The 15,896-nt window shown below is 39.2% G+C and overlaps 1 protein-coding gene across 3 annotated transcripts in view; it reads right to left on the reverse strand.

Annotated features, from left to right (window-relative positions):
- Window positions 1–15,896, reverse strand: part of EPB41L4A (erythrocyte membrane protein band 4.1 like 4A) — a 263,496-nt gene that overhangs the window by 185,276 nt on the left and 62,324 nt on the right. The window contains exon 1 of one of the 3 annotated variants that reach the window (XM_054555814.2): window positions 1,855–3,045. The exons of the other annotated variants lie outside the window; for them this stretch is intronic. Within the exon in view, the coding sequence (XP_054411789.2) occupies window positions 1,855–1,872 (18 nt within the window). The 5' untranslated portion in view covers window positions 1,873–3,045. Of the gene's footprint in view, window positions 1–1,854; window positions 3,046–15,896 lie in introns of those variants that run through there. 3 annotated transcript variants of the gene reach the window in all.

The following is a 15,896-nucleotide window of genomic DNA, read 5'->3' on the forward strand; positions in this document are numbered from 1 at the left end:
ACTAGTTCTGATGTAACTACATGTACGTTTCTGCCAATTTTCTTTTGGTGATATGAATTTTGTTTATAAATGATCCATTTAAAAAGGATATATATTGTTGCTCCTATGTCTAATCCCTGGATAAAGATTCAATTTTGACAGGAAGCCCAAAACATTCACTCAGCCCTAATGTAAACATAAATATATTTCATACGTAAGTATCCATTTACATATACCCTTGGACCTTTCCACCTACTGTTCACAATGCAGGGATTTTTCTTTCCCTCTATCAAACAGCCACATGGCTTACTCCCTTACTTCATTCAGATTTCTGCTCAAATGTTACCTCCTCTGAAAGGTCCTCTACAAGCACCATTCCATAAAAGCAATCCTCCCCACACCCCATCTCTCCTATCCCCATCACCTACTTTGTTTTTCTTTACATTTATTGTATATTAATGTTTTCACTGTTTAGTTGGTCTCCTTCCCATGAGAATGCAAGCTTCATGGGAAAAGGGACTTTTCAGTTCATTGCTCTGTCCCCTGAGCCTGGTACGCAGGACACTCAAATTTTAATTAAATTTGGTGAATGAATGCTTATCAACTTCCAAAAATCCCACATATAACTCACTGTGTTTGATTATGCCTTAATCTTCCTAAAACTGATACAAATGTTTCTTACTCCTCTCACAACCAATTCTTCAATGAATAATTTTCCAAAAACATACTGTGTGTTTGTACTGTATGTGGTACTGTTGGTCGAAAAATTATTTTAATAGCAGGGATCATCAAATGTAGCTTTAAAGTATCTGATGCTTTAACTGTCAACTGAAATATCACAGCAATAGGATCCTCTAAAACCAATTTCATAACCTCACAAATCAGCAAGGCAGATGAACCATTAAAAATATCTTTGTTGATGGTTCACATGCAACAATCCCAAAAGAAAGTAATTTTAAAAATTAAAAGCTTGGCCAGGTGCAGTTGCTCACGCCCATAATTCTGGCACTTTGGGAGGCTGAGGCAGGTGGATCACTTGAGACTACAAGTTCAAGACCAACCTGCGCAACATGGCAAAACCCTGTCACTATTTAAAACACACACACCCCCCAAAAGTTGTATTGTTCATCCATAACTACGTCATGAGTAACACTCTAAACATAGAGCCCTGTATCAAAAAGAAAAATGGAAAAAATATTTTTGCACGGTAATCCCAAATTCTGTATATAATCTTAGCTTATGAGAAGACTGTATAACAGCATTAAAGGTACAAATTAAATGTGGGGAAATTTCTTCAAATAACTATAATTAAAGCCAAATAAAACCATTTCCTCCCATAGAATGGATCAAGAGAATTCATGAAACATTATGCAACTAGAAACTGTAAAACTCTGTCAGAGAAATATATTCTTGGGAGACACAAACTAAAAAATATTAAAATCTTCACTTTTTTAAAAAGGAGGTTAACAAATAACCATTTTTATAAAAGACAAGATACTGGGTAATGAAGAGAAATACTATACACGACATGTATGATCAGACAACCATGATTACTGGACGTGATTCCATGCTATCCCAAGTGGCTCACCAATTTCCATTCCTGTCCTGTCTTTGCTCCTTTTCCCACTGAATTACAGAAACATGAAATTTATCTTATCACTGGCCTTTCCTGATAACTTTTCTAAAGCATTCATAGAATGCTTTATTCATAGAAATTGTGCTCAGCACAATCCAGTGTGGTGGGCTGGAGGTAACAGGAAGTCCTGACAAGTAGGTGTGCTGGTGGCAGATTTTACAGAGTTGCAAAAGGACCAGGCACATTTTCCAGGCCCTTTTATCAGCCAGGCCAATTTCCCCACGTGATGCATTAGTTACCAGTTTAATCCAATACATGTGAAATGCATTAGAGCTGAGGGTCTATTGTTCCTTGTCGAGCAACAGCAGTCAGCAGTCAGCAGTCAGCAGCTAGCAGCAGGAGCAACTGCCTCCATGGCCACCTGGGTTGAGGAAGTAAGCAGATCAGACCCGAAGGGGTGGACTTCATAAAAGAGCACCACTGAGACTCTCGGTCACTTTTATGCTGCCAGTTGGCAGACTGGCATACAAAGTAAGAAAATTCCATCGTGCACAGATACACAGGTTTTGTAGTAAATTGCTACACTTCTGAAGCATTCACTCCCAAGCACACATTTCAGCAGTCAATCTTGTCACCATAAACAAATCCCTCATAACCTAGAAACTATGCAAAGTACTTTGGATAGAACAGTTTCTAAACAGGTTTCTTAGAGGATGTCTATAATGTACAACTGACTTTAAATGAAAAGTGTCATATTCAGAATGTGGCCTATAGAAATAGATTCCATTTGGAAGCAACTAGCATACAAAGCACAAATAAGAATTTGGGAATAACAGACAGTTGGCTTTACAGAGAGGTATACACTTTCCATAACAATTTTTTACATTAAGGGTTCTCAAGTGCTTTGAAGCATTAATTGATTCCATTCTCCCAACAGCCTCAGAAAAACACTTGGTCGAATTTAGGTTCATAATTTCAAACACATCCAGGTTCCTAAGAGGCAGCTAAAAATGAGTTTCTCAGTCCTTCTGTTTAAGAAGAAATATATAGTATGGAGACAAGGTACTACAGTGATTAAGAATTCAGATTCTGGATCCAGACTGCCTGGGTTTGAATTTCGACTTTGGTACTTACCAGCTGTGTTATATTGGGGAAGTCATTAGTCCCATCTGTAAGATGGGAATATTAACAACATCTACATCACAGAGCCACTGTGAGAACTGACAAAATGTATGTAAAGTACTTAGTGAGTTCCCAGCACACAGCAAGTACTCAAGTTTAGCTATGCTATTGTTGGTGTTGCCATCACCACGACCACGTTCACCACCACCGTCTTCACCATCATCATTACCACCAGCACCATGACCATCATCATTTCAGAACAGAGCTTAGGTTCTGGAGCCTAAGTTCAAAGCCTAGGTTCTGGCTTTGAACACAGTTTACAAAACCAAACCTTCACAAAATAATCTATTAAATGAGTAGGAGTATCTAGCAAGAATAAAAATCCAATTTTTTTCAACAAATAAATAGCAAGAGAAAGAGAAAACCACTGTTTCTGAAAACAGACTCAACCAATTATAATGCACAGCCCTCATTTATATTCTGATTCAAACTATTAAAAATACATAACCATTTATCGCACTTATGAAACAACTTGGAATGTTAAAATTGACTGGATAAGCCAGGTATGGTGGAATGCACCTGTAGTCCCATATACTTGGGAGGCCAAAACAAGAAGATCGCTTGAGCCCAGGATTTCGAGGCTGTAGTATGCTATGATTGTGCCTGTGAATAGTCACTGTACTCCAGCCTGAGCAACATAGTGAGAACCAATCTCCTTTAAAAAAATCGACTTGATATTTGATAATATTATAGGAATTATTAAACATTCCACTAGATAATAGGATTTTTTTTTTAAAAAATTTAAAAAGGCTAATCTAAGTCCAATATCATAATCACTACCCACAAGTGGCTATCTAAACTTTATTTTATTTTATTTTTTTTTCTTTTATTATTATTATTATTATTATTATACTTTAGGTTTTATGGTACATGTGCGCAATGTGCAGGTAAGTTACATATGTATACATGTGCCATGCTGGTGCGCTGCACCCACCAACTCGTCATCTAGCATTAGGTATATCTCCCAATGCTATCCCTCCCCCCTCCCCCCACCCCACAACAGTCCCCAGAGTGTGATGTTCCCCTTCCTGTGTCCATGTGTTCTCATTGTTCAATTCCCACCTATGAGTGAGAATATGCGGTGTTTGGTTTTTTGTTCTTGCGATAGTTTACTGAGAATGATGATTTCCAATTTCATCCATGTCCCTACAAAGGACGTGAACTCATCATTTTTTATGGCTGCATAGTATTCCATGGTGTATATGTGCCACATTTTCTTAATCCAGTCTATCATTGTTGGACATTTGGGTTGGTTCCAAGTCTTTGCTATTGTGAATAATGCGGCAATAAACATACGTGTGCATGTGTCTTTATAGCAGCATGATTTATAGTCCTTTGGGTATATACCCAGTAATGGGATGGCTGGGTCAAATGGAATTTCTAGTTCTAGATCCCTGAGGAATCGCCACACTGACTTCCACAAGGGTTGAACTAGTTTACAGTCCCACCAACAGTGTAAAAGTGTTCCTATTTCTCCACATCCTCTCCAGCACCTGTTGTTTCCTGACTTTTTAATGATTGCCATTCTAACTGGTGTGAGATGGTATCTCATTGTGGTTTTGATTTGCATTTCTCTGATGGCCAGTGACGGTGAGCATTTTTTCATGTGTTTTTTGGCTGCATAAATGTCTTCTTTTGAGAAGTGTCTGTTCATGTCCTTCGCCCACTTTTTGATGGGGTTGTTTGTTTTTTTCTTGTAAATTTGTTGGAGTTCATTGTAGATTCTGGATATTAGCCCTTTGTCAGATGAGTAGGTTGTGAAAATTTTCTCCCATTTTGTAGGTTGCCTGTTCACTCTGATGGTAGTTTCTTTTGCTGTGCAGAAGCTCTTTAGTTTAATTAGATCCCATTTGTCAATTTTGGCTTTTGTTGCCATTGCTTTTGGTGTTTTAGACATGAAGTCCTTGCCCATGCCTATGTCCTGAATGGTAATGCCTAGGTTTTCTTCTAGGGTTTTTATGGTTTTAGGTCTAACATTTAAGTCTTTAATCCATCTTGAATTGATTTTTGTATAAGGTGTAAGGAAGGGATCCAGTTTCAGCTTTCTACATATGGCTAGCCAGTTTTCCCAGCACCATTTACCAAAAAAGAGCCCGCATCGCCAAGTCAATCCTAAGCCAAAAGAACAAAGCTGGAGGCATCACACTACCTGACTTCAAACTATACTACAAGGCTACAGTAACCAAAACAGCATGGTACTGGTACCAAAACAGAGATATAGATCAATGGAACAGAACAGAGCCATCAGAAATAATGCCACATATCTACAAGTATCTGATCTTTGACAAACCTGACAAAAAAAAATAAACTTTATTTTAATTAAGCAAGAGTAAAAATTTAGGTCCACAGTCTCACTAGTCATATTTCAAGTACTCAACATCTACATGTGGCTCGATTCCTGTCCTTACAGAAAATTCTGTAGGACATCCCTGGGCTAGAGATACATACTTACTAGAACATTAATTAATAAAAAGATACAATGACCAGGATTTGCTTCAAAATAAAATAGGAATGAGAGAAGCAGATGGAGATGTGGATGAGGCAAGACTGGTTTATAGTGTTTGTTGTACATGAGGGTTCACTGACCAACTCTGATATCAGTTTTAAGTGAACTTGGTTAGGCTATCCTCCTCGGTTATTCAATCAAACACTAAGTGTTTCTGTGAAGATACTATGTAGATGTGATTGAAGTCTATAAGCTGTTTATGACCCACCCTAGATAATTTGGGTGGGTCAGATTCAATCCATTACAAGGCCTGAAGGGCACAATTGAGGCTTCTGGGAGAAGAAATTCTCCCTGTGTCCACAGCTCAGCTCCTGTCCAGGAGTCCCAGGCTGCCCTCCTGAGGTGCTGCCCTGTGGAAGTCAGACTCACTGGCCAGCCCACACAATCACAGAAGCCAAAGACTTGCAATGAAACTGAATATCTAGCACCTACTGGTTCTTTTTCTCTGGTAGAAGTAGACTGTACAGTACAGAAATAGACTGTAGTGCTTGACTTTTATTTAAGAATGTCTATTTTACAAAGCCATTGTGACAAACAATTATAAATATCTTAACATAGTGCCTGCCACATAAGAAGTCTCAATAAATGGTAACTATATTATTTCCTCATTTATACCAATATAATCTTATTTTGCCAAAATTTACGATTCCTGAGACACAAGGCACTCACATATTATAATGACTTTGTATTACTCTTTTCATTTCAATCTCACCTATCTGGCCCAGCCTGACCACAGGCTCCCTTTGGGGCATGGCTGAAATGGCCCACAGCATGTCCAGAGTTGGCCCCCAAGCATAGATTCTTGAATTAAAACTGAGTTGAATCAAATTAAATTGACACATACACAAAAAATCCACAACTGAGAAAAAAGTTTTATGCAATTACATTTGTAAGTCTTCAACCTAAATATGAAATAATAAGGAACTGACTATATAGAATTGTGGTAAATACGGATAACAGAGATACAGTGGCTGTTACATACTGTGTTTGAACACATATTTAATGACAATTAGATATGCTGAAGATACGTTAATTTTTTAAAGTAGGCTGCAGTATTCTGTACACAGTAAGATCTCTTAAAAAAAAAAGATATATTAGACTAGAAGGAAATATACAAAAATGTTAACCATGGTTGTCCCTGGGTACTGAAATTGTAGAATAATTTTTTGTTACTGGATTGCAATATATTATTTATACAGTGAAATGTACAAATCTTAAGAATACAGTTTTGTGAGTTTCAATTCACCGTCACCACAGAATGTTACCTAATGCCCTTTTACAGGGAGGGCATGTGTGTGTGTGTGTGTATGTGTGCACACGCACGCAGTGTTGTAGGATGTGCACAATGCTACAGCATGCATATATACATGTATTTATATACACACACATAAACCCCCAGTAACCTGGGATGATTTTTATTTTCTTGTTATACTACTGCATTTTCCAAATTTTCCAATATAAACACCTATGTATTTTATAATTTAGGTAGTTTTGATATTTTTTAATTTTTAAAATAGTGAGTTGAAATGGGATATAGTTAATTGATTTCACTGATAAGGACAAGGCAGATCAATGCATTAATGTAATAGTCTTAGATTACTAGAAAGACTAAGAACAAGACTGTTAGCCACACACTCCACAATTATTTTTGCTGTTTCCAAGACTGCCAGTGTTTTGGGATGCCACATCATTTATTCACAAAGATATAACCGTATGTTGTAATTCCATGAAACACACCTGGTAGAAAAAAATTCTTTAAAGTTAGGTACACTGCATATTCTTTTTTTTTTTTTTTTTTTTTTTTTTTTTTTGAGACGGAGTCTCGCTCTATCGTCTAGGCTGGAGTGCAGTGGCGTGATCTCGGCTCACTGCAACCTCTGCCTTCCGGGTTCAAGTGATTCTCCTGCCTCAGCCTCCTGAGTAGCTGGTATTACAGGCATGCACCACCACACCTGGCTAATTTTTGTATTTTTAGTAGAGACGGGGTTTCACCATGTTGGTCAGGATGGTCTCAAACTCCTGACTTTGTGATCCACCCACCTCAGCCTCCCAAAGTTCTGGGATTACAGGCGTGAGCCACTGTGCCCAGCCTGTATGCTCTTACCTAACAAAAGAAACCAAAAGTGAAAGAACTAATAAAATGCCTAGAGGTTACAAAAAACTGACAGAAGTCAAACTGTGAGAATAGATCATTCTGGTTCTCACCAAAAACGTTAGCCCCAGTAGTTCATAAACAGAAACATGGCAACCACAGACCACACTGCAGAAATGTACAAGACTATCAACCCTTTGTAATGTTGTTCTATAGTCATAACCTAAAATAACCAAAACCAGGCTTCAGTAAAACAGAATTTGCATTTCATTATTTCCTTATTTCAGCAGTCAATACAAGTTTTAGCCACAGAAATCCCCTCAAGCTTCTCGGGCCATGGCTTTGAAAGAGGTGCTGCATGTCTACATGGGTTCTTAAGTCCCCAGTGCTCGTTACAGCTTTCTGAACACCCAGGTGAAGGATCTGGGAGTAGGTGCCCAATATTTGGCATTTTGACAGTTAGAGTCCAAATAGCCAGCTGTATATCTGACCCTAAAAGCCAGTAAACCAACTGTGTCCTGAGCCACAACAGTGCTCAGTGCGCTAAGATCTACACAAAATTCTGTGAGGAAACAGCAAATGTCAAAGCACCTGAAAGCTATAAGCAGTATCAGCTAACCACACAAGTGGGCTAGAATAACCAATGGATGGATGCACGCACACACACATGCACACACATGCATTTTCAGAATGTGCTCCATTAGGGGATCCATGAGGTCAAAACTATGCTTGTAATAATACGAAGAAGTTATGTGCCTGTTCCACTGTGTTGACATTCGCACTGATGGTGGAAAGCAAGGGTAGTTAAAAAGATAAGGAAAATGCAGTAGAATTAGGGTGAATTTTAAATAACTGAGGAACATTCTGGCAATTCCCCAGTGTTGATCATTCATATCTACTCACTAAAATGCAGAACTTGGGCTAGTGCTCACATTTTAATTACAGGTTTTTTTCACTCCCCCCCAAATTCCATATCCTATGGGCATGACTTTCCAAGCATCTCAGAGCCACAACATGGACCCACCTAAGAACACACGGTTGCGGAGTTTGTATGAAAACATGCTTTTAGATGTTCATGCAGCTTTTAATTATTCACCTGGTAACAGAATTCTCTTCTTCCTCCCTTTCACTGTCTGACCTTTGGGCTTCCATTTAGAACATAATTGAATATTTGTGGAATACAGCAGTGAGAAAGAATGTGAACTAGCAGAAAATTAGAGAAAAGTTTAAGTCTAAGCACCTGAGCAGCCACAGTAAAGGGGCGCCCCCTTGTCTCCCAGCACTCTGAAGACAAAGCTTTAGCATCACCACTCTCCGGTCCAGCTACCCAGCCACAGGGGCCCTGTCTCAACCCCTCCAATACACCCAACCTACTGCTCACTGCCAGATCCATCTTCCCAGAACCCAATCCTCACATCCTTCCTCTGATGGGAAACCTTCAAAGGCTCCCTACTGCTTACCATATCTGCACTGTTTAGGCTAGCATTTGAGCTTCTCTACTATGTGGCTCAATTCCTCAGTCTATGTTTATCTCCAAACCGCCTCCACTCCAGTCAAACTCAAATGCTCAAGATAAGCCAACATGCGCCCCACCTATTACACTTTTCTCCATATCACTCCTTCCACCTGAATTGCCCATTCTCACTCTATAGTCTCTGCCAGTTGAAGTCCGTACCCATCTTTCAAAGTCCTCCTCAAGTCTTCTCCTTCATGAAACCATCTGTAACACCTCCACCTTCGTCCATTTACCACATCATGCCTGTATTAAAGTTATGCAGTATATATGATTTTTCCTAGTAGCCTAGAAACTCCTCAAAAGACATGGCTTTTTATTTATTTGTATCTCCAAGAACACAGTCCTCAAATTTCTAAATAATCATTTTCAGATATGATAAATAATAACATAGCCAAAACCTACTTTATGGAAAGCCATTTTGTTAGAAAGTTCAATTTTAAAACACAGTAATTCTGAATGTTTCTAGTTGCAGACAAAACCTAAAGCAGCTGGGAAGTTCCCTGAATCACACTGCAGGGGAAGGGGAAACTCACACAGGGAAGCAGGTGGGGGAGGGGTGAGCTCAGGGCAAACCTGCAAAGTAAGGCACTTCAGGGTGAGGAATGTGACCAGACACTAATGAAGTATTCAGGTGTTTTATGGAGAGAGAAAATGAACCTCAACAGTAAACTCCCAAACATCTATTAGGGATTCCATCTGTCCACTCAGAACCACATATGTGCAAATCAAAACTGTGTTTCAAGGAATTCCCAAACAAGCTATTTATTTATTCCTTGTACAAAATCTCACTAGAGCCTCATCCCATTCAATACTGTTACTATGCACAATGTTCACACCAAATACTAGGCTTGATGCTGAGGAGTTTCAAACGAAGAAGACATGACTAAGACAGGGTTCAAATCATCAAGGGCTCTGGGGAGACAATGTACAGAGAATTCTGGGAAATAACTGGAAGTAAAAAGGAGAATGTGGAGCACAGACTGTCATGGACCCAACAGAGAGGGAACTCCTAGGAAAGCAGGAGTAGCCACAACTTCAAATGACACTGCAGAGGACAAATCTGGCATTGGAAGGTCAGTGATGACACAGAGGTGACAGTTTCAGTAGACTGGCAGGTGTGAGTGCCAGACTGAAGACAGTTTAAAAATGTTGAAGTCTGTCAAGATGGGAAAAGGGGGAATAAGGACATCATTTTACAGGGATGCAGAGGTCAAGAAAATATACTTTTTTTTCTTAGGATAGGAGACTTGAGGAAAGTCCCCTGGTACAGGAAGACAGGGCTCAGATAACCAACTGGAGAAGTGAACCTTGGAAAGGAGCAGGGCCTCTGCACTGAGACAAGGGCAAGAATAGAGGTGGAGGGAAGGAGGTGCAAAGAGTTTGTGCAGCATTGCCTGTAGATCATTTGCTGAGACCGAGGAGGGGTGGGAAGACCAGGATACCAGGGAGCTCAAAGGCCTATAACAGCTGCTATAGGGACAAACAGAGAGCTGTCTAAGAATGAGTGAGAGTACTGCCACACAGATTTGAGTTTCCGAATGAGAATGAAAAATTATGCTGACATCTGTTAGATGATTTTCTTTAGCAGTAATGAGATCAAAGAAGCAGAGAATGTAAATGGATTCACATTCAGCACAAGAGACGCCCACCACGGGTGTGGTAAGAAAAGAGAGAAAAAGAAAGACACTGAAGGACATGTCCAGAACAACATGGGGTCCAAAATTGAATAGAAAAGATAAATGAAACCTAGAGGAAGCTGATAGTGGGAAAACAGGCAGAGAGGTTGATATTTATGGACAGGACAGAAAGTTCTGGTCAAAGAGGAATGATGAGTTAAAAAATCTTGCAAAGCAAAAAAAGTTCAAGTGATGACACGGCCCAAAGTTAGGCCATGTGAACGAACTGCTATAAAAAATAGTGGCAAACGACAGTGTGAAGGATGGGAGACAGCAAGGTGCAGAACAGCATTGCCCAAATGAACTGTTGCCATGATGGAAATATTCTGTAATATGCAGTCCAATAGAGCAGCCGCTAGCCACACATGTCTACAGAGTACTTGAAAAGTGTCAGGTATGACTGAGGGATTCAATCTTTATATATTTTGATTTTAATTCATTTGTTTAAATATGCATATGTGGCTAGAAGCTACCATGATAAATAGTACAGATGTAGAACAATGGTTCTCAACTTTAACTGCACAATGGAATTACCTCAGAAGGCTTAAAAAATACAGCTAAGGTCTCACTCCCCAGAAATACTGTCTTTAATTAGTTGGGCATGTCCTAGGCACAAGCATCTTTTTTTGATACACAATAGCTGTACATATGTATGGAGGACACGTGCTATTTTGCAACATGCCCAAAATGTGTAATGATCAAGTCAAGGTATTTAGGATATTCATCACCTCGAGGATTTATCATTTCTGTTCTGAATATTACAACTCATCTCTTCTAGCTATTTTGAAATATACAACACAACTGTTAACTAAAGTCACCCTACTATGCTATCGAACATTAGAAGTTACTCCTTCCATCCAACTGTATGTTTGTACCCGTTAACCTATCTCTCTTCATTCCCCGCAAGCTCCATATACACCACACTGGGCCTCCAGTGTCTAACATTCTACTCTCTACTTTCATGAGATCAACTTTTTTAGCTCCCACGAGTCAGAATATGTGGTGTCTTTCTGTGCCTGACTTACTTCACTGAGTGACCTCCAGCTCCATCCATGATGCTGCAATTGACAGGATTTCATTCTTTTTTATAGCTGAATAGTATTCTATTGTTTATACATACCACATTTTCTGTATCCATTCATCCATTAGCGGACACTTAGGATGATTCTCTATCTTTGCTATTGTGACTAATTCAGCGCTACAATAAACAGAGAGATACACATATCCTTCTGGTATACTGACTGCCTTTCTTCAGGATAAATATCCAGTAGTGGGACTCCTAGATCATATGGTAGTTCTATTTTTAGTCACCTGAGAAATCTCCAAGGAAGAGAAAAATCTCCAAGGAACTAGAAAAACAAGAACAAATGAAACCCAAAATGAGTCGAAGGAAAGATATAATAAAGATCAGAGCAGAAATAAATGAAATTGAGACTAGAAAATATAAGGAGCAATGAAATGAGAAGTTGGTTTTTTAAAAAGGTAAACAAAATCAATAAACTGCTAGCTAAGCCAACCAAGAAAAAATATGCAAATAAAATCAGAAACAGAAAAGGAGACATTACAACTGATACCACAGAAATACAAAGATCATCAGAGACTATTATGAACAACAATATGCTAACAAACTGGAAAACCTAGAGGAACTGGATAAATTCCTGGACACATACAACCCACCAAGACTGAGGCAGGAAGAAATAAGAACTTGAACAGACTAATAACAAGTAATGAGATTAGATCAGTAATAAAAAATCTTCCAACAAAGAAAAGCCCAGGCCTGGATGGTTTTACTGCCAAATTCTAATAAGCTTATGAAGAATAACTAACACCAATCCTAAAACTATTTCAAAAACCTGAAGAGGAAGGAATTCTTCCTAACTCGGTCTATGAAGCCAGCATTACCCTGATGCCAAAACCAGACAAGGACCCAGCAAAAAAAAGAGACAGACAGACAGAGACAGAGAGAGAGAGAGAGAGAGACAGATAAAACTATAGGCCTATATCCCTGATGAACATAGGTGTGAAAATCTCGAACAAAAGACTAAAAATCCAAATCCAGCAACATATCAAAAAAATAACATGCCATGATCAACTGGGGGAACTTCTCCTAGGCATGCAAGGATGATTCAATAAATGCAAATCAATAAATGTGATACGTTCCATGAACAGAATGAAAGAAAATAACCATATGATCATCTCGGTAGACACAGAGAAAGTATTTGATAACATGTAACATTCTTTTAGGATAAAAACTCTCAACAAACTAAGCATAGAAGAAAGACACCTCAACATAATAAAGGTCATATATGACAGACCCACAGCTAACATCATACTGAATGGGGAAAAGCTGAAAGCTATCTTTTTAAAAAAACAATTTATCATTTCATTGGTCCTTGTATTTTCTAGTCTCAATTTCATTTACTTCTGCTCTGACCTTTCTTTCCTTCGACTCATTTTGGGTTCGGTTTGTTCTTGCTTTTCTAGTTCCTTGAAATACATCATTAGGTTATATAAAATATTTCTACTTTTTTGATGCAGATGTTTATTGCTATAAGCTTCCCTCTTAGCACTGCTTTTGCTGTACCCACAGGTTTTGGTATGTCACGTTTGAAGAACTTTTTTAATTTCCTTCTTAATTTCCCCATTGACCCAATGGTCACTCAGGAGCATGTTCTTCAATTTCCATGTATTTGTAGCATTTCCAAAGCTCCTCATGTTATTGATTTCTGGCTTTATTCCATTGTGGTCTAAGAAGATATATGATATAATTGCATTTTTTAAAAAATTTGTTGAGACTTCTTTTGTTCAGGATAGACTATATGTGAAGCCACAAAAGAATCAGTCTGTATCTTAAGTGGAGTATTCAATCTGTTTATATTCAAGGTTATTGTTAATGTGTGAGAATTTATTCCTGTTGTTTTGTTGTTTTCCATTTTGTATATCTTTTATTCCTTTCTTCCTTATTATCACAGTTTGGTGGTTTTCTGTAGTGGTAGCAGCTGTAGTTGTAGTAGCTAAATCCTTTGTATTGTTGATGTGTGTTATCTTATATCTCACCAACCTTCTTCAATATCACTACATTGAATACTCTTTAAAGCATTTCATAGATTTTCATAGGAATCTGTTGTGGAGAATTCTTGTGTTCCTTTTGAGGGGTCCTGTTTCCTTGCTTTTCCATGTTAATTGTATTCTTATGTTGACATCTGCACACCCACAGTAACAGTTTCTTCTTCCAATTCTTTGGATTGGCTTTCATAGGGAAGGCTTTTTTCCTACAAATGTATCCATAGTGTTGGTTAGGTGAGGTATTATACTTTGGCTTTGATTCTGGATACATACAGCAGTGTAGTGCCCATATGTTTACTTCAGCAGTAATCAGCAGCAGTAATGTCTGATTCCTCAGAGGCTTAGGCTGTTATTAGTGAAGACTATGGTAAGGCCTTGCTGGGGACAAGGACACCAGCTAGACCAGTCCTCAGGCCTCAGTGGTGGCAGCAGTGAACCAAGCATGCCTGTCTTTGGACACCTGGGTGGCAATATGCAGGCACTAGTGTTAGTGGGTCCAAGCAAGCTGATTCTTGGGCCTCCAGGCAACTTGCTTGGGTGCCGGCAGTAGCAGGCTGAGCAGGCCCTCAGGGCACTGGGCAGCGTGCATGACATGGACAATGGAAGCGGTGGTGGTAGAACAACACTTGGCTTCTAGACAGCATGTGCTAAGATTAGTGGTGGTGGTGATGAGCTGAGCAGGCCAGTCCCCAGGCAGCAAAGGTAGGTGGGTAGCGTTGGTGCGGGTGGGGGTGGGGGTGGTAGGCTCAGTGGGCCCATTTTCAGACCTCTGGGAGGTGTGTACAAATCGCAGCAGTGGTACACATGGCAGGGTTATCCCCAGGTTTCCAAGAGGCATAATTAGGCAACAGAGAGGTCGGTTTCAGGTGGGGCAGGCCTGTCTTCAGGCCCTGATAGTGTGCATGGGTATAGGCTGTGGTGGGTGGAGTGGGGAATCCTTGGGTCCCCAAACAGCACACTTGGGTGCTGGCAGCAGACAGGCTGGATCTTTTGTGAGGCATCCTGATGGTGCACACACATGCCTGGGACAACAGATGGGACAAGGCAATCCCCAGGCCCCTGCACAGTTGTGTTTGGGCACCGGGAGAGGTGGCACCAGGTAATGCAGGCCTGTTCTCAGGAGCCCCCAGTGATGTACAGGGCAGCAGGCTGTGCGCATCAGCAATTTTTAAAGTTTCCAGACACAGGCAACTTTGAAAACCATATATGTAGTAAAGAGCATGGACTCTGAAACCAGATGAGTTCAAAACCTAGACTTGATTTTGAGTTGTCCGACTTTGAGCAAATAACCTCATCTGCAAAACAAATATAGTAAGAGTACTAACCTCATAGGGGCTATTCTGAGCATTGATGTGTATACAAAGGTGCTTTATAATAGTGTCTGGCACATAAGAACTCATTATACATTCCTCATCATTATTCCAAATGGATGTTGGAGAGTTGCTAAGGCTTATGACAGCTACAGGGGAAAACGATGGGTGTGACTTGCCAAAGGCCTGAATCTGTGTTGAGGTGGGAGCTAGAAGTCAAAAATTAACAAAGTTGAGTGTATGGACAAAGTAAAATAATACAATAAATAATAAAGGGAAAATAAATAACCTGGAACAGATAGTGATAAGACAAGAAAATATAGACTCAACTCTCTGGCAACACTGCAGATAGGCATAGAAAAATGAGGGAAGCTCTGTGGTAAGGAGAAAGTCAAAATTTAGTTAGATAAGGAAGGGTGTGGAGGAATCATTACTTCAGTTTTATACAATCCCCACCTTAGCTCGCTTCCAAAATTTAACATAAGTTATCAGTCGAGTAATGTTTTTCTGTGTTTTCCCATGCCACCTAGCTCCCCATTTACAAAAACCATCCAGAAAAGATTTTTCATGAATGAAAATAGTATTTTTGAATCTGGATTCCACAGTAACAGTCATTTCTCCACAGATTAACAGTATATACTTTATGATTCACAATTGATCTAGTTCAAACCTGGCTTAACTGATGTTGTAGTCTTTGCAAACCATATGCCAAGACTCTACTAGGAAACCTATTTAATTTGCATTTTAACTACATCTTTTATTAGTCTCAGAGGGCATTAATATCATTAATAATGACACTATGCTACATTTATGTGTAAATCTGGAAAGAAGTATTTTATTTGATTTTTTTGAAGTTGCCAAAACAAACAAAAGGAGGAAGGAGGAAAAAAATTGAAATAGGACCAGAAAAAGGTAGGAGGAATGAAAATCTGACCAACAAATGCCTTACGTTGCAGTTTTGTTCTGTTTCTCTAAAATTTCACATAAAGACAT

The sequence above is a fragment of the Pongo abelii genome, chromosome 4, assembly GCF_028885655.2.
Source record: "Pongo abelii isolate AG06213 chromosome 4, NHGRI_mPonAbe1-v2.0_pri, whole genome shotgun sequence".
In the NCBI taxonomy this organism is placed as follows: Eukaryota; Metazoa; Chordata; class Mammalia; order Primates; family Hominidae; genus Pongo; species Pongo abelii.